At 41.8% G+C, this 16,805-nt stretch overlaps 1 protein-coding gene across 1 annotated transcript; it reads right to left on the bottom strand.

The window, feature by feature from the left end:
- Window positions 1-4,327: 4,327 nt before the first annotated feature.
- Window positions 4,328-11,354, bottom strand: NUDT7 (nudix hydrolase 7). The gene is made up of 4 exons (XM_083629834.1): window positions 11,121-11,354; window positions 8,176-8,329; window positions 7,456-7,614; window positions 4,328-6,459 (listed from the first exon to the last, which is right to left on the bottom strand). Exons 1-4 carry the CDS (start codon window positions 11,180-11,182, stop codon window positions 6,091-6,093), a joined length of 744 nt encoding a protein of 247 aa, XP_083485960.1. The 5' UTR covers window positions 11,183-11,354; the 3' UTR covers window positions 4,328-6,090.
- Between the last annotated feature and the right edge of the window lie 5,451 nt (window positions 11,355-16,805).

Raw genomic sequence — 16,805 nt, 5'->3', positions numbered from 1 at the left:
AGAGGGGCCTCTGTCCCCATGAACACAACAGACTCTGAGGCGCAGGGAGCAGTGGGAGGGGTGCTCTAGGAGGCTGAGGCAGACAAGGGCCCATAGCCCAGCTCACTAGCTGGCAAGGTGGGGCTTGCTAGCTCTGGCAGGAGCTCCTCAGCTGGAGTAGTCTTGAAATAGGTGAAGGTCAAATGCCTCATGAAGCCCAGATGCTGCAATCAGCAGGCATAGTGTAAAAGGGAAGCATAGTTGAGGTACTGTCTGCTCAATTCCCCATGTTGATGGACGTTGGCCTGGATGCTTCTGGACCTCTATGGAACTGTGCTTCAGGTTTGACTCCAGACTGTATCCTGACTACTGGACTTCAGGCTTGGATACTTGGATTGACCCTGGACTGCATTTCCAGACTTTCTGGACTTTGCTTGTGTGGCTTGGCCCCAGACTTTGGACTTACATACTGATTTGATGCCAGGTAGGCCAGGGGTTCAAGACACTAGACTATAAATTCCATCTTTGACAACAGGGCACGCAGGCTGGAACCAGTGGTTGTTCGGGTACAGCAGCTTGAATGTCAGACCTACTTCAAAGGATTGCTGTGAGAATAAAATAGAGAGGGGGAGAACCATGTATGTTGACATGAGCTCCCTGGAGAAAAGGAGGGATGCAAATATAATAAGCAATAAATAAAACATCTAGAGCAGCCTTTCTCAACCTGTAGGTCCCCAGATGTTGTTGAATTACAACTCCCATCACCCCTAGCTAGCAAGGCCAGAGCTCAGGGATGATGGGAGTTGTAGTCCAACAACCTCTAGGGACCCACAGGTTGAGAACTGCTGATCTAGAGGGCAATGGGTTCAACAAGGGCAGTTTTATATGGGAGCAAGAAGTCCCTAAGAGCTTTAGATGTTAAAACTTGCACAATAACATTCAGCCAGCAGCTGAAAGAGTTAAAATTCATAACAAGCAAGTAAAACATCAGATAAATGTCAGTGCATGCTACTGTTCAGATCAGATCAAAATCACTATTTATTATATGCTCCGGCAAATAAAAATATCTTAAATAAAAATGGTTGTGGTCTTTGGCCAGAGTCTGTACACCAATTACTCCAGAATAGTCCAAAACTGGAGAGTACAGCTGGCAAAATGCAATCTATGTTAGCTTTTCTAGGCAAATGATAACAATCTCATAATGTACAGGGCGAGTCTTTTAAAAGAGGCCCTGTGGAACATGTGTACTCTGTATCCACAGGGCCTCTTTTAAAGGACTCACCCTCCAACACAAAAGTTGTTGCTTGCAGTATCCAGGGGGCTTTTCCTGCTCTCCAGCTAACAGTTCACAACCACTGTATTTTTGTAGTATTTTGTAAAACCTGCTGTTTCTGAATTTTATTGAAGTCGGGAACTTCCTGCCTTTTGTGAAAGGTACAGATATCAAAGCAATATAACATCATAACAAAGCATTTCCCTTGGTTAAACATAAAAAGGTTAGTTGCAAACAATGTTACCATGTGGGGAGGGCACAAATATTCCAAGAATGAGAGCAACACTTTGAAATAAATGCTCTCTCTGTGTGTGGCCCTCTAAAAATGTAAAACTATGCAGATATCTGGTATATTATACCCATAGGTATTGGAGGCATGCAACTCCATCTTCAAAACACAATGGTGCAACAACTTCCTCACACAGCACATGGTTATACTATGGAATCTGCTTCACACAAGATGTAAGAGATGTAGGCCACAAACTAGAAGAGATTTAAAAGAGGATTAGACAGACTGATGGAGGATGAGGCAGTATTCCTCTGAATACAAGTTGCCTGGAATCATAGGTGAGAAGAGTGCTGTTGCCCTTAGACCCTGCCATAGGCATCTGTGAGACTAGGATGTTGAACTAGATGGACCTTCTTATGTTTCTGCAAAACTAAGTATCATCACTTTTCATAAAGAAGGAATTAAAACACACACACAAAATGATTCAAACTCCCCGCCCCCATTATACCCAGAGGGTCCTTCTGTTCAGGATATTTTTTTGAGCAAGCAGTGATTGCTATCACAAACTTTCTAGTGCAATTATCCTTCCACTTTTCTAACCATAAAAACCATCAGTACAGAACTGGAAGGTGTGGGATAACAACCAGGAGCGGGCAATGTTGCATAACTTCTACAAGGAAAGGGTGAAGACTCAATAAATAGGTGATGTCATATAACCTCTGCAATTTTTATGTGAACACTTCCAGCATGGAAATTCATTGAGGCTGGTCTGAAAACTCCCGAGAGTGTGATTAACAAGCAGTCGTACACATGGCATGTACATACTGACGTATACCTTTGAATATCCAAAAGAGGAAGATACGGTAATAGCTCTTCTCCTCGAATATCATAGAACTGTGTACAAATAGTCTCTTATCTACCTGTATTTAGCAGCAGTACCAATTGTACTAGCAACATGGTCTCCATTTTGTATCTTCCACAATGTCTCAGACTTAGCATCATTCTGCAACACCATGGAAGGAGAATAATGAGCATCAAATGTTTTTTTAAAATAATTATCATCGTGGAGAACATTTGGATACAATTATGCAAAAGGGCCTTCCTGTTCTAGGAGTTTTTCAGAAAAATCTCAAAACTTTTATCAGAAAAGTGTCTTCTGATGAACTTCAGCTAGGACATAGTCTAGATTCAGGTAGGTAGCCATGTTGGTCTGACGCAAATATATAAAAACTGGACTATTTTTTTATATATTAAGACATAGCCTGTTTATTTTTCTCATTATAGTGACTTTCCTTCAAACCTTACCTTTTCCGTGAAGATTTTGATGCAACCCTTTAGTCCAGGGATTGGAGACCTGTGACCCTCCATGTTGTTGGGCTACTATTCTCATCACTTCTGAACATTGGTTATGCTGGCTGTGGTTGATGTGAGTTGGAGTTCAAAATCATCTTGCTGTTTATAAGCTCCCCATCCCTGCTTTAATTCTCACACAACTATAATGAAGTCTACATCTATGTAACAGCATTTGCTCACCTTCAAACTTTTGTTATTGCTGCCTCTCTTTCTGATGTTTTCTTCCTCATTGTAGAGCTAAATTAACATGACATTTGGAGATCAATTTCCCACTTTAAACCCCCCCCAAACCAGGGGGTTAGATTGATGCTGGATGAGGGCAATTTTAACTTTATTTCCCTTGCACTGCTTTCCAGCCCTATATTGCTCCCCCGAAGCTATATTTTTCCACAATGAAAAACCTATAAGCTATGCACATAGGTGAGGGATGTGGGTGGTGCTGTGGGTTAAACCACTGGGCTGCTTGGGCTTGCCAATCGAAAGGCCGGCGGTTCAAATCCCCATGACGGGGTGAGCCCCCATTGTTTGGTCCCAACTCCTGCCAACCTAGCAGTTCGAAAGCACACAGTGCAAGTAGATAAATAGGTACCACTCCGGAGGGAAGGTAAACTGCATTTCCGTGCACTGTTCAGGTTTCACTAGAAGCGGCTTAGTCATGCTGGCCACATGACCCGGAAAACAATCTGCGGAAGTGGACAAATGCCGGCTCCCTTGGCCTGTAAAGCGAGATGAGCGCCACAACCCCAGAGTCGTTCGCGACTGGACTTAATTGTCAGGGGTCTCTTTACCTTTACGCATATAGGTACCTATGTGTTCCCTCATGGGAGGATATTTAAATTGGGAAAGTGGCATGTGGGGTTGGTTAGGGAAGCTAAGTAACTCCTGTCACCCAGTGACTTGGCTCTGATCTGATCCAGCTTAGAATAGCATTTGCCTTTTTTGCTGCATGTCTGTGGTTTACTAAGACCACTAAATACTTTCCACATGTTCTACTGGCAAGCCAGGTGTCCCCCATCTTAAATTTGTGCAGTTGGTTATTATGTTTGTCCCTACTGAAAATCATTTTGTTAATTTGGGCCCTGTTCTCCAGTTAAGGTCATCTTGAAACCCAATTCTGTCTTCTGTAGCATTGGCTACCGTTCCCAGTTTGGTGTCATCTGCAAACTTGATGAGCATCCTGTCAATACCTTCAACCATGTCATGTATAAAGTTGTTGAACAAGTGGGCCCAGGATAGAACCCTGTGGTACCTCACTTGTCACATTTTTCCAGGATGATGATGAACTGTTAGTGAGTACTCTTTGGGTGTGGTCAGTCAACTAGCTACAAATTCACCTTATCTTGTACACATTTTACCAGCTGCTCTGCAAAAATATCACGGGGGACTTTGTCATACGCTATACTTATAAGATACATGTGGGTGAACAGAACCTTTCAAGTTCTTAAGTGTGAATAATCCAGCCAGATCCCTAAAGAATTCACTCGCTCACTGACTCACCAATAATTGTTTTATTCTTTATTTCAAGTAACATAAATTTGAATCAATAAGCAACAAAACATAGGTGTTTAAAAGTACAATTACTGTTTATGTTAAATGTCTAACTGCCCCACCCAGAGGCCTCAAGCAAAACTGCAAGCCCAGCTATGCCTGGTGATGTACCTCAAGTTGCAAATGTAGTTTATTTGTCATATCCTTTCTTCAATGATCAAGTGCATGAAGCTACTTCTTTTTATCCTCAAAGCCAGGTGAGGTTGAGAATGAAACAAGTAATAAGAACATAAGAAGAGCCTGCTGGATCAGGCCAGTGGCTCATCTAGTCCAGCAGTCTGCTCTCACTGTGGCCAAACAGATGCTTTTGGGAAACCCGCAAGCGGGACCCGAGTGCAGGAGCACTCTCCGTTCCTGCTGTTTTCAGCAACTAGTATTCAGAAGCATTCTGCCTCCAGCCATGGAGACAGAGCATACCCAACCCAGCTAGTTGCCACTGATAGCCATGAATCTTAAAGTCAACCAAGTTGGTAGCCATCACTGCCTCTTGTGGGAATGAATTCCACACCTATGAGTTGTGTGAACAAATACTTTGGTTTTTTGTCCTAAACATTCAGCTTCAGTTGATGTCCATGAGTTTTCGCATCATGAGAAAGTGAGAAGTGATCTCATAAACCTCATTTTAATCCAACAGTCACGAGCCATCTCCTATTTATTTTGTAAATTGGTCAGTCAATAAAGCATTCAATATCTTTACTGTAGTCAATGACCAGTATTGGTCAGTCAAATTTGTTAGGAATCATTTGTCTTCACAAAGAATACAAACAGTATAGAAGTATGTTTAGCACAGGAGGTCTCCAGCAGATGGGACAATGGAATTCTGTCCGATCTGCAGACCTGCTAAGACAAACATATATATCTTGTATCCCATCTGTAAGCAAATAACAGATTGCCCCCCTCTATGTTTTGCAAGCTGGAAGTGAGGTACAGAGAAAGCCAGCAGCTTAATATATATTAACCTGCATCTAGGACCCACACCAGGAAATGAAGGTAGATTTCCCAAACATTATTCAGGCTCCCAGCTTCTCTTCTACATATTATACAAGCAGTGACAGACAAGCTAACAATGGGCTATATCAATCGTGAAATTTGCAAGTCTCTACTTTAAAACGTATCTAAGTCTATAATTTTCTACTGGTTGTCACTTCCATGGCATTTAAAGAGGGGAAATGCCAATATGTTGACAATATGTAGAAATTGTCATATCGCACTCCCAAGTCAGAAGTTTGTCTACTCGTAAGCAAGCCCTACTGAGCTCAATGGCACTTGTGCCAAAGTGTACAAAGGATAGCAGCCAGAGAAATGGATGAGAATTTAATTTTTGTTCCTTATGATACAGAGTAGACCAATGGAGTATGTGACACAACTTTCTTGTTTAGACCCAGATGCTGAAAAAAATGAGGTAATTTTAACATTTGTATGTTCTAAAGTATGACTGTATTTTTTATTGATTTTCTTGTTTTATCTTTTCATAAACTGCTTTTTATTTTTACAATCAAGTAGTGTATAAATTTTATGAAAAAAATACTGATCAGTGCATTTTATTTTATATCATCCTATATCAAGATATTTTTACTCAATACTGGACCCATAAAATGGCATACTTCAATATAATTTACAGATATAATTTAAGGGAATATATTTGAAGCAACTTGTGTGCCGAACTTATAAGCAGGATAAGTTTTGACAGGAGAAACAATTCCATACATCAAAGTTTGCTTTTCACCATACTGATTAACTCTATGAAATAGTTCTCAACTGAAGAATTCCAGTTATCAAGATCATACGGAACTTCAAATGTTGGTTTTTCTCTAAAAATTGCAAGAGCAAGGAATAACACAAAGTGTGCTGTGAGTCCCCATATTCGAAATGAAGTATTGCGTTCCAAGTCATCATATTCAAAAGAATGCAATAAATAAGCGACGTTGCCCATTTTTTTGGGAATGCCTGTGTGCTTTAAAGGCCTAATAAAATACTCCAATGGTACTGAAAACACATCACTGACTTCTTCTGGATTAAGATGGGCTTGGAATGTATCCTCTATGAAGGCGACAACTGGAGTTACTAAAGAACGAGTCTGAAAAGGAAAAAAAAAAGGTTTGGCTCTTTAAAGCAACTAAAAGTCAGGGCAAAACATTACAAATATCAGTGGAAAACAGAAGGACGGCAGGGGTTACCAGTTTGCCTCCAGATACTGCACCAAAACTCCCATCAGCCCTAAAAGTTTTTTTAGTTCTTAAATAGCCACTGGCCATGCTTGCTGAGGCAACATGTAGAGCTCAAGTGGTTTTAGAGTGCTGTGGTCGGTTTGGGTGACACGTTGCAGGGGGGGCTCTACAACAATGCTGCAGAACGGAGTATGGGAGGGGGGCACACTGAATTTTAGCATTGCAAAGGGCACCACTGAAATTTGAGAGCCCAAATTCCACCACATGGTGCACTGTGGGGCACACCATATTGGCTACCTGTGCAGATTCAGAGACTCTCTCCTAAACCCTAACCAGAGAGGTCAGTTAACAGAACTGATCTGTCCAGAGTGGCAGGGGCAACCCAGTCAGATGGTCAGAGTACAGATAATAAAATTCTTATTAAAGGTAAAGGGACCCCTGACCATTAGGTCCAGTCGTGACCGACTCTGGGGTTGCGGCGCTCATCTCACTTTATTGGTCGAGGGAGCCGGCGTACAGCTTCTGGGTCATGTGGCCAGCATGACTAAGCCGCTTCTGGCAAACCAGCGCAGCGCACAGAAACGTCGTTTACCTTCCCGCCGGAGCGGTACCTATTTATCTACTTGCACTTTGACGTGCTTTTGAACTGCTAGGTTGGCAGGAGCAGGGACCGAGCAACGGGAGCTCACCCCGTCACGGGGATTCGAACCGCCGACCTTTTGATCGGCAAGTCCTAGGCTCTGTGGTTTAACCCACAGCACCACCCGCATTCCTCCTGTTATTATAATCCAACCCCAAGTTAAGTGCAGGAAGGAAGGAGCAGGAGAAAGAACTGGACCCAGGGTCAGAGATAAATAGGTACCCATGCTTGCAAGTACCTTATACTTTATCTAAATGCACCTTACTTTATCTATTACAGGTAGAAGCCTACAGATGACTTCAGCCTGTTCAGGATGGAGCCCCACTTCTTCCTTGGCTTCACGGAGAGCTGTTGCTATTTCATCTCTGTCTGTTGGGTCACTTCTACCTCCTGGAAAACACACTTCTCCTGGGGATCTTCTCAGCTAGGATTTGGAAGAACAGCCTTGTTAAGTAATTATTTTAAGCGACAAACATATGATCCTAGAAGACAGTTCTTAACATATCAGGATTCCCCATTTTTTTATTAAACAACTTGTACGTTACAAGTCATACGTTACAGTCTTCTATATGGTTCTCAATCTCTCTGCATAAAAACCTATGTTGGCAATAGTTTGCAACTGATATTTTGCATGCATACTAGATTAATGAATTTATTCAACTGTTACACTATGCATTGTTATGCATGGAAGATTAAATTCTGCAAGGAAGGAGAGATATAAAATTGCAGAGATGGAAGGGGAAATTTTTCAACCCTTATGATTTGAAATATTTGTACCTCCAAGAAGTGTATAGAATCATGCATGGAATAGAGAAAATGGGTAGAAAAAAGATGGGCACTGATCTGATCCAGCTATTCTTACATACAATTGAGAGATTTGACTACATACTACTCGCATTCTCTCTTCTCACACACAGACACTAGGCAATATATTTCGCAGCAAACCTTACATGTTGTGGAAGTTTTTTCTCCCAGATTTTCATACCTTCATTGATCTGACAGTGAAAAGAACCCACAGCTTTCCATCTTTAACCATCAGCGGAATAAGAACAGAGGCTTTTGGAAGTGTTATATGGGAAAATCTGTCTCCAACATCAAACTTCTTTAAGTTCAGTATAGCTTTATCTTTCACACTTATTCTAGAACAAGCAAAAAGAACAAGCATTTCACAAAAACCTGAATTTTCACTCCAGGATTATTGTTAATTTTCATAAAAGGAATATTAAACAAATCTGTTCATATTCTTGCAGATTCAACAAGATAAATATTCTACTAATCAAAATCTCTAGAGGCCCACAATAAGTTTGTATTCACCTGGAGGCAAACACAACTGGAAAATTGTCTGCAATGTACATATATTGACAGTAATCTAATAACACTTTGTTTAGTAATGTAGCAAGCTTTGAACAAAAAGCATAATGAATAAAGCACAACAATGGGATGGTTATGAGCATGGCCTGTTTTATTCTAAAAGAGCTATTTCTTACAGTCCATGGCAAATCTATAACTGCACAAAATAAGAGTTTAATACTGAAACATTTTTGCGGTCTCACTGTTGTGCAAATACATTAAAAAACTCTACACACCATTTAATACATGTTAATGAATATCAAATGACTGTTGCGCTTGTTCCATACAGACACAGAGATTGAAAATTAATTTGCCTGTTTTGGCATTACCATGACATTTCCTTTTTCATGAGTCATCCCCCGGATCAATCACAGATCATGAACTGTAAAAATCAGAGATAAGCTGCTTTCCGGCACTATGATGGAAAAAAACATGAATCCACATGGATCCTTATAATTTTTTTGCAAGCAATCCCTCCAAACCACCACCATATCATGTGTCATGCTGGTATTCACAGATGTATTTAGTGACTTGGTGGTGGTTTTATTGTGATTCTGTGTAAATCCATGAAGCCTTGGATCAATGTTTTTGACTAATGGTAGGCATGCAAAGGATCAGTCATTTCAACTATGCTGCCAGCCAAGCTTTAATTTGAAAGTGGGTGGGGGTTTTTTGGTGGTGGGAAGCCTCCATGTAAGTCCTGTGCAACTAGGATCCATTTTAGTACTACTAGAGCCAGGAAAGATTATGTGTGTGCTTTCTTTCTGTCCAGAGGTGGTGCATTTTACAGAGAAGGATGTGACTAGAGGAGATTGTGCCCAGGACCCTCTCCACAAAATTCCAAATGCATTCATGGGCCAAAATAAAGTGGCCAAATGCTTATTTTGGAGTGGCCAACATCAGTTCTTTTCCTTCTTGCAATTATTGGTGCCCTTGACAGAGGCATTTGCCCACAAGGAGTTCTGGGTCAGGCAGGATCCAACATTATCTTGTAGATACCTGTCCCTCATGCACTGGTGTATCATTTGTGCTGGCCTACAGCAGATTTTGGGATGCCCCTCCCCGTTGCTTATTTCATATGGTCTTTATTATGTTATCAGGCATTTATGAGCGTTTCACAAGTGAAATAAATTTGTTTGAATAACATTATTATTGTACTCGAAGTAGGGAGTCCCCCAGTCATGGAGAAATAAGATTCAGGGAATTCTGATGTTTATTTTGGGTTTGGAGGGATACATCACATTTCCTTTTTAAAAAGTGTTTAAAACTCTGAGCAAATAAGAAATCAGGAACTAGTAACCAAATCCAGCATTGTATGAGATGGTTTGAATAACCCTTTTATTCTGCTGTTTATTGATCATTATTTCACTTTACATTTAAGTTTTTAATATTTTATTGTTTTGTAAACTGCTTGGAAATATTTACGGTTAGTATATAAATTTACAGAAGAAAAGGCCAACTGAGTAACAGGATTTTAAACATTATGCAAGTCCCAGAGCTCAAAGGAATGTAAGGTTGTAGCTGCACTGCCAAATCTTAAAGCATGTTTATGCAAAAGTAAGTTTCAGTAGGTCATCCTACCTGGTAAACAAACATGCATAGGAATGCAACCTGGTAGTGGTAGGCCCTATGGAATGCAGTGAAGCTTCTGAGTTTGCATTCCTTGAATTGTGCTGTAAGAGATTTACCTTTATTAATTATATTTTATCATCACTGTATGCCACCCTGGGCCACATTTGGGTGTTGAAGGTGTGTGATTGAAATTTTAGAAATAAACCAAAATTTAAAGAGAGCAGAAACCTGAAGAGTTATATAACCATTCCAGGTACACTAAGAAAAAAGCTTGTCTCAGGGTTGCACAAGGCTGAAAAATCCTCAAGGTGGCTCCTCTCAACAGTTTCAGTTCTTTAGGCTGCACTCATATACAGTATCCAGTTACTTGGAAGAAAGTCCACTAAACTCAATATGACTTTCTTCAGAGTCCCTTGCATAGGACTGCATTGCTAGTCTCCAACCTCTGCACAGGAAGTAACTTTAAAAATAAGTAAACAAATATTGTTTTAATATTAACAGTACTGTAAACTGCTTTGAAATGTTGCTTATGCCTTAAAAGCTGTTATGTAAATATTTGCCCAGACAAATGTCAGAATTCTTTCTTGTTACCTTGTGAGGAAAACGTATCAACACCTTAATAATAAATAAGTTCCTTGTGGAGGAAGCACACATGAATACTTTAAAAAAGTAAATAAAGTTTCAATGTGCATGCCACAGGAAAAGCTACGTATGATATAATTAAGGACCTAAACATTCAACATCCTAAAGATTGTTAGTTTTATTCCTTCGCTGACCTTCTTGTATCACTGTGCTTACTTTCAATGAAAGTAAATAATTATTTATGAAGCACCAAAAAATAAAATAAAAGTGTTGGGCATATATAGTACCAAAAGAAAACCCAGAGGCACCAACCTCAGGCTTTCTTAAAACAATAATCCAGATTGCCCTAATTCTGCCCTTCTTTATTCACAAAGCAGCACGTCAATCACCCGTCTTGGTGGGAGCGGGACACGTTGTTCACGTTACCTTCCTCCTTTGTCGTCATCAGCAGCCATTTTGCAGAGCCCGAGTCCAAAGTCATCTGTCATTGCCAGCAGCTGTGAGCTCCCTCTCGCCGGCTCGCTCCTTCAGCAAGAATGACTCTATTGGCTCTTTGTCGCTGATTGGCAGCTCCGCGCCCCTGTTACGCAAGACAGGGACGGTGCAGCAACGACGCCAAGTTGCTATTGCTGCCTTTGGTGAAAAGTGACGTCAGAGGCAGGGAGGGCGTGCATTGGAAAGGGGGGGAGGCGAAAATGTGAGGAAGCCGGCTTGCTATTGGCTCTTGTGGATACGGAGATTATTGGATGGTTGTGTTGGCGTTGAGTTTATCATCCGCGGCAACTTTTTCTCTTACCAGTGAAGGGGGCGGGGGCAGAAGGCAGGTTTGTTTTCTGCTTTTGTAAATCTCGATAGAGAGGCTCCTGGGTGGGAAGGAAGGAGAAATTGTTAGCTTAAAATAAAAAGGAGAACACTGTTCATTAGAAAGCCTTGTGCGGGGAGGTTTTTATTTTTTGCAATCTGTGTCTGGTGTAACTGAAAACATTGACGTTAGCACAGGGGGCTCCCAAGTTTCACTGCGGCGGTCTAGGGCATATCTTTAAAAATACAATTAAAAATCATATCACATCTAGGACCAGAAACTGTTACAGTGGCAGCAATATTGGAGCTTTTTTTTAAAAAAAGGAAGGCAAAGAAGGCACTTGACAAAATGATAGTGGCTTACAACTATTAATGGCCCAGAAAGAGAAATAAAATACAAATAGGGAATTATGGGGCATGATCCAGCCATAAGTAAGAAATATTAAAACTGATATCTTAAGCACACTTGCCTGGGCATAGTAGTTCCTCTTAAACACACATGAAGATTTCATTACATTACCAAAAAAATCTTATTGGTAGTGAATCAAAGATGCATACCCTCCAACATTTCTCCCAATGAAAATAGGGACATCCTATTCCATAATAACAACTTTACTATCTGGGTAGCTTCCCACATATATAAAAACATTTAAAAAATTAATTATTTTATAAAACTTCCCTATAATGGGCTAAGGGAAGCGGGTGGCGCTGTGGGTTAAACCACAGAACCTAGGACTTGCCGATCAGAAGGTTCGCGGTTCGAATCCCCGCGATGGGGTGAGCTCCCTTTACTCGGTCCCTGCTCCTGCCAACCTAGCAGTTCGAAAGCATGTCTAAGTGCAAGTAGATAAATAGGTACCACTCCGGCGGGAAAGTAAACGGTGTTTCCGTGTGCTGCTCTGGTTTGCCAGAAGCAGCTTAGTCATGTTGGCCACATGACCCGGAAGCTGTACGCCGGCTCCCTCGGCCAATAAAGCGAGATGAGTGCCGCAACCCCAGAGTCGGTCATGACTGGACCTAATGGTCAGGGGTCCCTTTACCTTTTTATAATGGGCTACCTTAAGATGACTCTGGGGCTGGATAACTCCATACCCTCCAACAGTTCTCTGGGGACGTCTTAAGGAAAAGCAGGACATTCTGGGATCAAATCAAAAACTGGGATGGCTTCTGTAAATCTGGGACTGTCCTTGGAATATAGGGACACTTGGAGGGTCTGAAGATGTGGTCTTCTCTGCTGATGCTGCCCAAATTGCCTTCCAAGGCCTGCCTGCCTGTGAGATGTACCTTGAGCTGCAGAATCCCACAGAGCAGTGCCCCTGTGAGCACCCTGCAGGGTTGCGTGGCAGCTGTGGCTTTTTGCAGCAAGATATTACTGGAAGCCACTGATAAGCAAGGCTTTGAGGCTCATGGCAGCAAGGCCTGGTGCTGCTCACCCCAGTGAGGCCCAGACCCTCAAGTTTTTTGGGGGGAGAGGAGGCTGAAGACACCTCAGCCCTGTGGAGTTAGTGCCTATGACGGTACTGAAAGGTCATTCCAAGGCATTGTGGGGCATTTTTAATTCTGGCCTTGGCACTGATCACTGTTCCCACCTCCATCGGAACATGTAGAAAGAGGTCAATAGAGGGCACTTTGCACATCTCCCCTCCTGCTCCCCCAACCTAGAGCCAACCCTTTGATAATGTAGTGATGACAATACATGAAACTAAACATGATTGCTATATGAAATAAGAGGCCATTCTGAAAAGCCTAGGTACATGTATTTCCTTCTGTGAATCCTTCATTATTCTTGCTTTCCCAACCTCATTTCTTTTCTCCCCTATTTTCTATTAACGGCAAAATGTAGGTTGTAATCGTGGGGGGTTGGAACACCTGCCTTTTCTTGTGATTATGTTGCTTGTAGCACACTAATAATGGTGTGCTATAATAATTATAACAAGAATAGAAAGTTCATTGGTCTGTAATCATGCTACAATGGCTCATGAAGCAGGCCGCAATTGCCAGTAACAATTAAAACGGTGATATTTGCAACACAAGTGATAATGTACAGGAAGGCTATGGGAAACCATGCTGTGATCGTTTTTGTACTGATAGGGTTCTCCAATTAGCTGCAAATTTATTTTATAACCCTGTTGATTCCACAAAACAAGCTGGCTTTTGTGTAACATGTACAGTACAAAATGGATTTAATTAACCTATAACACCAAAACCTGTTCCACAAATAGCTTGTTCAACAATGTGGCACTCTAGTTTGCATTGCTACAGAATTTCAGCTGGTCAGCTGAATTAAATGCCATTCTTTACCTCTGCAATTACTTAATGCTTCTTCTGAAGTGTACAGTTAATGCAACAGAGTTTCAAAGAGAATAATTTGTTTTGCTAGATGGTAGGCATTTGGGACACACACACACACACACACAATTTCCACCATTTATTTTAAGGAAAATAAAATGCATCTTCATTGTTTATTTGTTTGTTTTTCGAAATTGTCATGTCTTCTGTATTTTTAAGGTCCTATTTCTATTCCTGTATCTTCTCCTGGTCCATTATTCCAGCTAATGAAATAATCAGACTTTATATCTCTTTTGGCTTTGTCATTCAGAATGCAGAAGTGCTTCAGGAAGAGGAAAAACACCATTTTATAATAATTTTTTACCAGTAGTAATCTGTGCCTACATTAAAGGTAAAGGTAAAGGTACCCCTGCCCAAAGGCCAGTCGTGTCCGACTCTAGGGTTGTGTGCTCATCTCACTCTAGAGGCCGGGAGCCGGCGCCGTCTGAGGACACTTCCGGGTCATGTGGCCAGCGTGACGAAGCTGCTCTGGCGAGCCTGCACCAGCGCAGCACACGGAAACGCCGTTTACCTTCCCGCTATAAAGCGGTACCTATTTATCTACTTGCGCTTAAGGGTGCTTTCGAACTGCTAGGTGGGCAGGAGCTGGGACCGAACGACAGGAGCTCACCCCGCCATGGGGATTCAAACCGCCGACCATACGATCGGCAAGTCCTAGGCACTGCGGTTTTACCCACAGCGCCACCCACGTCCCGTGCCTACATTATGTGATGTTAAATAATTAAGTACCCAAGTCTTCTTGAAGTTTCTCTTGTTGTGTCTGCTGGGCCTTAGCTGCCTCTTCAGCTTCTGACAGCTCCTCCCAGTCTTCTCCCTTTGACCACTCATTGTCATCCCACCAGCTACCCCCTGGCTTTGAGCCTTCTTCCCTATCTCGTTCCTCCCACCATTCCTCTGAGTCCAACCAGCCCATGACAACAGAAATATTGGGAGACTGAGTACAGGTTCCCCATTCCCAGTGATTTGCTAATAATCAACTTCAGCAGCACATGTTCTCTTTCAAGAACCAGTGTTGTGCAGTGGTTAGAGCAATGGTAGCCAATGTCGTGCCCTCCAGTTCCCATCAGTCCCAGTGAGCATGGCCAATAGTTAGCAAAGAGAGTTAGTTGTAGTCCACAAGATCTGGAGGGTAATACATTGGCCACTCCAGGGTTAGAGTGTTTTACTAGGACTGGGAAGACTAAGGTTCAAAACTCTATTTAACCATTAAACTTACTTGGTGATCCCAAGTTGGTCAGTATCTCACAGTCAGACCTACCTTGTATGGTTGCTGTGAGCATAAAACAAGGAGGAAAGAACCATTCATGCTCCCTTGAGCTCCCTTAGAGGAAACGGGAATATAAACATAATAAAGAAACAAACAGTATTTAATTAATTCACTTGCATGTGTGTGTGTGTGTGCGTGTGCGTGCGTGCGCGCACACACAGTGCCTCCTGAATGCTTTGAGAAAGAAAAACACCTTGCACTAAAATGAATGTAGACCAATTCACTGAGGTTGTCAGTAGCTATTACGGTGGTGGTTATTTGTGCATGTTAAATGCACATTTAATTATAAATACAGTAAGGCTGCAATCCTATGCACATTTACATGGGAGGATATGTCACTGAACACTGGGGCTTACTTCTGAGTAGGCCTACCTGTCATTTTGCATGTAAGCAAGTAGATCATGAGATGCTGCCCCAGTCAGCATGACCAGTGGTAATGAATGATGGGAGCTGTAGTCCAATGGTATCTGGAGGGCACCAGGTTAGAGAAGGCTAAACTGGAAGCTTTAGGTGTTGTTTCGTAGCTTTCTGATCTCATAATATAATTTAAACACTGCCTCCAATACCATGCTTTCCAAAGCCGTGGTTAAGTTATATTTTACATCACTGTCAATAGTCAAGGCTGCATGAAAAGTGGCTGATTAACGAACCTTTCATCTTTTTGGATGTTAAATTCAATTTGCTGAACTGAAAATAATTTTTCTTTTGTAATGGTCTCCCACTTGTGCAGTAGCATAGCTGGCTTAGCAACGGGGACCATTAAAATAAAAGCTTGGCAGCCCCTGATCATTTATCATAAAGGAATTCCAAGGCAGCTTAATTTGTTAATCTGTCTGTTCTTGGAAAATGCCTCTACCAACCGGGAAATGCTGCTGTCTGTCTAGATGCTTGGAAGTAAGTCAGATGTTGAGTGCTATGTAAACAAATGGGTGTGCTGATAGGGAAACCTGCTACTTTGGGAGCCAGTTTAGGGCCAGACTGGGATGCAATGCCATTCAAAAAATCATTTTCTTTAATAAGTAAGGAATACAACCTCCCAATCTGGATTATCATGCTGATGTGGTGCATTGGGGACATTAACCCTTTGCTCCCCTATAATGGGGTCTCAATGCAGTGCCTACTTTTACCTTGGGAGCAAAGCTTCCATTTGTGAGAATGAGAGCTATTATTCCAATGCAAATAGCTCCTGTACAGGCTGATCTGAACTGGTAGTTTTCATAGGAAAGAGCTAAAGCAGAAGTGGAAAACCTTTGGCCCTTTGGCTGCTGCTGGACTCCAACTCCTTTCATCCCTTTTCATTGGCTATGCTGACAGAGGCTGATGGGAGTTGGAGTCCAATAACCTCGGGAAGGCCCATCCCTGGGTTAAAGCATCCCCACTCATTATCAGATTCGTGATCAAAATAATCTTACATTTCTAATTTTAACAGGGAGAAATGTAAAGTATTGCACTTGGGCAAAAAAAATGAGAGGCACAAATACAAGATGGGTGACACCTGGCTTGAGAGCACTACATGTGAAAAGGATCTAGGAGTCTTGGTTGACCACAAACTTGACATGAGCCAACAGTGTGACGCGGCAGCTAAAAAAGCCAATGCAATTCTGGGCTGCATCAATAGGAGTATAGCATCTAGATCAAGGGAAGTAATAGTGCCACTGTATTCTGCTCTGGTCAGACCTCACCTGGAGTACTGT

Source organism: Podarcis filfolensis (assembly GCF_964270895.1).
Source record: "Podarcis filfolensis genome assembly, chromosome: 8".
NCBI classification, from domain to species: Eukaryota; Metazoa; Chordata; class Lepidosauria; order Squamata; family Lacertidae; genus Podarcis; species Podarcis filfolensis.
This window is presented reverse-complemented; position numbering and strand designations above follow the sequence as displayed.